A 6,000-nucleotide genomic window follows, 5' to 3' on the forward strand; every position below is an offset into this window, starting at 1 on the left:
TCTCCCCAGCCCCACCAACGCTGCTGCTGCTGCTAATTAAGAAGAATGATCAATACTAAATACTGACAGTCTCATAGAGAAGGGTGAGAAAATAGGGTGTGAGAGCAAGACCAGCTGGTTGGTATCACCAGATCCCAAGGTAGGCAGGTGGTCTACAGCACAACAGAAGGAAATGCCTTTGCACATATGGTTTTTAATGAGCTGTTAATTGGGCATTGAGTGAACAGGACAAAGAAGCATCAGAGGATGTGGCTTGAGGTTTTGGCTGATGTGAAGCCGGAGGCTTGGAATAAAATGAAAGCTGGGCTTTTATGGCCAGTTGCTGTCATTTCCAGCAGGAGAGGGACACCAGGTGGGCAGGCAACTCTGCTCTAAAATCACAGCTGGCTTTAGGGACCTTTCCCTCTGCTGGTGATGTCGTCAGGTACTCCTAAAGTGCTGGCTGTGGGAAGAGAGATCTCTGAGATGTAGCAGTGAAGGTGGGAAGCATTCTGGCTTGTCCCCTTCTCTCAGGCAATAGAGGGAAATGGGACAGGACACCCACCCAGGACTAGGTGGGTGGGTGCAGGGTGCTTCAACACACAGCCCCAGTGCCAGTAATTAACACATGTGGGACTGATGAAAGAAACCCATGGGAGATGATTATTTTGCTACCCACATGAGACAGCTTTCTCCCTTGCTTCTCCCTCCAACCCTACATCTGGCAGTGATTTTACAGCCCAAAATAGAAAGGAAGTGGAAGAAAGAGGTTTAAGCTAAGCTTGAGCCCATTTGAGGAGAATATGGAGAGAGTATGTCAGAGAGAAACAGAGAAGGCATGTTGGAAGGACGCTTCGTTTCCCATACTGCTGGTGTCTTACTGCAAAGGATCTGGGGAGAATTGGTGGTTGAAGTACTCTCCCATGCTTTGCCTGGGCTTTGGGTAAAGTAAACCCATGACTATGACTCTTGCATCCTCCTTGACCCCTTGGCATCTGGTGTTCTGGGGCAGGAGAAACAAGCTGTGACAATTTTGTTTTTCTTGTGCTGCAAGACCTTCCCCATAAAAACTAGTCTGTTGGGTCATCTTCAGCTGCCTCCCTCCTGTGCTCTGAGCAAGGAGGGGCCCAACCCCAGCTGTGCAGCCTGGGGCTGCTGTGGGAACACTCACCATGCACCTTGGGCACCTTGGCTTTCAGGTGTCTCTCGCACTTCGCCTTGGCTTTTAGCAGTAGGAAGATCTGCTCCTCTTTGGTGATGACATCATCAGCATCCACCTGCAGGGATGGGGAGAAATGAGGTTAAACCTCAGCATGGGAAGAGCAGCAGGACACAAAACTCCTGGATAATGCAGATGACCTGAATGTAAAAATCTCCCCTGCATCAGCAGTTTGCTCCACTGGCCTTGCTCTGTGCATCTCAGCTTGCTCAGCAATTAGTGTCCCAAGCGACACCTCTTAGAAGATGCCACATGAAATCATCTGTGTATGTGGCCAAGGAAGCACTCGCTGCAATCTCTCCCATCACACACACGTGCACACAGCAGCTTCTGGGGTGGTGTGCCCCAGCTCGCAGGCATGAGGCTGGGAAAAACACATCCTAGTAATTAATATTGCAATATAGTATTGTTAAAAAATAGTCCGTTTTGGGACATAGAAGCGTAGGTAAATCTAACACTCAGGAAATGGCAAAGCAACGCTGTGTTTCATGACACCCTCCTCGTGGAAAACACTGCCAGGGGTTAAAAGTACCAAGGGCTCCTCTTCCTTTAGGAATCACAACCTGCCATCAACAGGAAGAGCTATTTCCACCTCCGCATGCAGACCCCTTGGCCACAGGGCATCAGGCTCTATCAACACCCTGGCCAAATCCAAAAACATGTTCAGAGGCGGGGTTGCCTTAGGCAGGGCTGTGAGCTGAGGGCATCCACCCCCCCGAAAACTGAAGTCTCAGGGGAAAGAGTCTGTGAGCATCATCCTGGGAATTAGATTAGATTTCTCCTCCTGTAATGTCTCCAGAGGTCAAGAAGAGGGGGGATAGGGAGGGTGCTTTACCCAGGGCCTTTTTTACCACCCTCTGTTTGCTGCTTGCCTACATGTGATGATACCTGGCCCTCAAAAGCACTTGCTGGTTATAAAAAATAAAAATTATCCTTCTTCATGAAGCTGGTATCTTCCTGTCAGGCACGACTGGCCTCAGGAAACTGGGGGTACAACCGTGGGGAAGGATTGGATGGGAGGGCTCCTCATACACAAGATCACCCCAAAGTTGGTCAAAGCACAGAATAGCCACGTACAATGCCTGATAGGGCTCCTAAATGAAAGATGTTTATAAGGTAGTAGCCTGAATGAATTAAGTAAAGTTTGGGATAAATCACTGGTCTTCTTACTGCCTCTGTTTCCCTAATGTTTGTAGGTCTTGGTTAATCAGACTATAAATGCAACGAGAGCAGATGTTCCCTCTCTCTGGGAACTCAGCACTCGTAAAAGCCCAATGTAAGCAAGAAGGGCTGCAGTATGATTTTATACAAAACAATATACTTTTTTTTTTACTAACTTTCATTGACTCTGCTAGTGATACTGGCCACTATAATGCAAAACCTAGGGATACTGGATGGTTGGAGCAGGTCTAAACGTTAATGCTTAGTACAGGCAGGCAAAAAGAAAGAATAGAAGACCTTGTGAAGCCAGTAGTGACCTGCAGATGAGAAGGAAACCTGTCAATAGGTTGTAGAACCTGCCTACGGAGGTGGTTGCTCACTTCAGTCCATCTGAAGCAGGGACTGAAAGGGAGTTATGACATTACATCGTGCTCCCCCGAACCAGTGCTATTAAGAATTAAGGTTCCATCACTCATTTTAAGTGATTTCACTTCTGAAAGCGAGTGAGATAAGGCAGCTGAAGGCCAATCAGTTCTCGAGCAAGACTCACTACAAATGGCATAATGAGGGTTAATGAAATCCAGCTTATAAGTAAACTCAGATTCAATTTCCCTGTGTGCTCCTATGGAGAGGAGCGGTGGATATTTGAGCAGCTGGTGTGGTAACGGACACACAGATGGGTAGCTAGATCTGATAAGGGTATTCTGAGTAAAACAGAAGTTAAGTTTTTCATGTCCTTGGAAAAAATCCACGCTAAAAATCCTTCAGAAGTGGGAGATGTTTTCAAAACCGCATTAACGTTAATGCAAAACAAAGCCATCCCTTTCCAGATGTTTGGCCTGTCCACATTTAAGGCAACATCCCGCATTTCAACTCTTTGATTGGAAACAAAAAACAAAAACCTGTGGGTCAAATCCTGCTGTCATTTATATCTGCACAAACCCAGAGTGATTCCACTAAAGCTGGAGGAATTAGTCTGGATTTACAGTGGCCAGAGGAGCATCCGACCTCAGGCATTTCAAGTGATTCATCCCTTGCACACTTAGTGCTCGGGCTCCTTTGGCCGTGCTCTGAGAGTGGGACAGCTCCCAGCCAAAGGGATGTATGGTCTCCAGGCCAGGCAGAGAAAACAAATTTTAATTCCCAGAAATAGAGATTAGGTACTGAGCACCGTGCCTGGAGCTGGGCAGAAGAGCTGGGGCAAAGCTCTGAACTCAACCCAGGTTTTTCAGCTTTCCTGAGCTTTGACCACCACTCTGAAATTTCCCAAAACCTGCCAGACCCTTTAAAAAAATAAATTTCCCTATTCTCTCCCCTCAAACCGGTATCTGTGCTGAGAAATATACTCCATCCAACATTTCACCCATTTTTAACCAAAAAACCTCTGCTAAACCTACCCGTTTTGCAGCCCAAGGCTTCTCATCCTACAGATGCTCACCAGCCAACAGAAAAGAACCAACATCACATGTTTTTGCCAAAACAATACCTGCCTTGCTGGCCAACTGAGGACATCCAGGATGAGACTGACTGATCTGAGGTATTGACCCAGAGGTACCCTTATAGTCACTGAGCATTTGGCTACACAGATCAGCTGAAATTCATTCGATCCTTAAACCACCACTTAAAATAAATCAGATCAGCTGTGGGGATTTTTTTCACCCCCTCTTTTTTTTTTTTTTTTTTTTTTTTTTTTTTTGGGCAGCTGGTGACTGCAGTAATTGGTCACGTTAACAGCACTGAGAAGATCTGCAGAGTTTAGGAGCTGGGCTTTTGCTGGAGTGAGCTCTAGGGGCAAGAGAAGCATCTGAGGGAAGTCAGAAATAGTGTCACGGGCAGGTATATCTCCCAAATCCAACTATTTGGCAGCATGAGGTCATCCTGCCCCTGCAGAAGTTCATCGCTCTAAAAGAGCTGACAGCAAATCTCTTTTCATGAGCTCTCCCCGACTTGCTTCAGCATAAATCCCTGCACTGAGCTTATTTGGCATCAGATTTATGCAAGCCCAAGGGATGCAGGAAGGCTGGGCACTACGTAGAGGGGTGCAGAAGGATGGCTTTGCCCTTCACTCCTGCTGTGACAGATTTGGTGCAACTGGAAGGGATGGGGGGGGGTCCTCCCTGGCCTCCCCAATTTTGCAGTCAAAGCCCATCTGCTACTCTTTCTCAACATTTATCACCTCTTGGTTTCCCAGCCCTGATATTTTTTTTTTTTTTTTTTTTTTTTGCCAGAAAAATAAAATTTCTTGTGGGGAAAAGATCTAGGAATGTTTTTTTTTTTCCTCCCCCCTCATTCAGAGAAAGCAGAAAAGCAGAGCAGGAGGTAGGCCAAGCAGGGAAGGGTGAAAAGACAATGCTGTCCAGAGGCTGTTAAGTCAGTTTTGGTTCAGCTTTTTTTTTTTTTTTTTCCCCTTTCCCTTGCCCCTAGAGGAGGCCATGGGGTAATTATGATAATGTTTTCTGGTATTTCCATTTCATTGGCTGATCTCCCAGCCACTAAAGTAAACCCCAAATCTCAACGGGGAGGTCATATTCATCCTTGTTTATGGGACTCATTTTCAGAAATAACACTATCCTTTTTGTGAAACTTCCCTGGCAGCGGCTCAAAAAATAGCTGAAGGCAAACAGATTCCTTGGTCGGGGTTGAGAGCATCACAGCTGCTCGATGGGCCCAAGGCAAGGGGCTGCTGGTGATCACCATCTTGGACAGCAGTGGACCAGGTAATCGTTGGCGTGAAGCAGAAAAGGGGGTGCAGGCAGGAGGGGAGCTCAGGAGAAAGATGAGAAAAAGGTAAATAGGAAAATGAAAACATAGTGTTGGTGACACAGAAGGAAAAGGGAGGTGGGTCCCAAGGGTGTGGGACGTAGGTGGAGCTGGCCATGTAGATTGCACCCAACACCAGCCCCAGATTTTGGTGATCGTCTCTGGAAGGGTGATGGCAGTGCTGTCTTTTTGTGAGGAGTGAACCAGAAGGACTGAGGTGGGATGGAGACACAGAAATCAACAGTTACTCAGCTTTGGGGAAGGTGACAGAACTTTTCAGAGGTTTTACTTTAACCGAGCCTTAGGAGAACTGGGTGAAGTGTCGAACTGAAGCACCAAAACAAGCAATATAAGGTCATAAACCAAATCCTTTCTCCTGCAACAGAGGTTCCAATTGATCTGAGGGCACGAGCGGGAAGGAAGTGAAATTAGAGCTTCAATCCAGCCTTGCTGATGGAGCAGCACCTCTCCTAAACTCTGTAAGGGTCAAAAGAGCTGCTAGGATTAGGAGATTAACCTAATCCAGTCTAATCTAAGGCCAGACCTGCAGTTGCCACAGATGAGCAGACCTCTACCGATATCAGAACATCGGGCTGGGCTGAGGGCAGTGGGATATTGATGCCAGGCTTCCAGACAGAGGTGGCACAACTAAATAATGGTGCAGAGCAGGGATTCAGCTGCCTTTGGCAGGAGCCTTCTCCATGGGCTGAGCCAAAACTGTATTGGTCAGAAGCTCGTGGTGATGGGGAATTGCTCAGAAGCAAAAAAAGGTGGCAAGGTGGAGTGGTGGGGAACAAGAAGTTGGTCAGTGATGGGCTGGAAACATGGGATGGTGTAGAATTAATATCCTGACCCTGTTTTTGTTTTTGTTTTTTTTTTTT

The 6,000-nt window shown here is 46.9% G+C and overlaps 1 protein-coding gene across 1 annotated transcript in view; it reads right to left on the reverse strand.

Moving 5' to 3' along the window:
* PTH1R (parathyroid hormone 1 receptor) overlaps positions 1-6,000 on the reverse strand; it is a 125,091-nt gene that overhangs the window by 53,006 nt on the left and 66,085 nt on the right. The window contains exon 2 of the mRNA XM_014945122.1: positions 1,151-1,256. Coding sequence (XP_014800608.1) covers positions 1,151-1,256 — 106 coding nt within the window. The remainder of the gene's footprint in view (positions 1-1,150; positions 1,257-6,000) is intronic.

Source organism: Calidris pugnax, unplaced genomic scaffold (genome assembly GCF_001431845.1).
Source record: "Calidris pugnax isolate Ruff unplaced genomic scaffold, ASM143184v1 scaffold54, whole genome shotgun sequence".
Taxonomy (NCBI): Eukaryota; Metazoa; Chordata; class Aves; order Charadriiformes; family Scolopacidae; genus Calidris; species Calidris pugnax.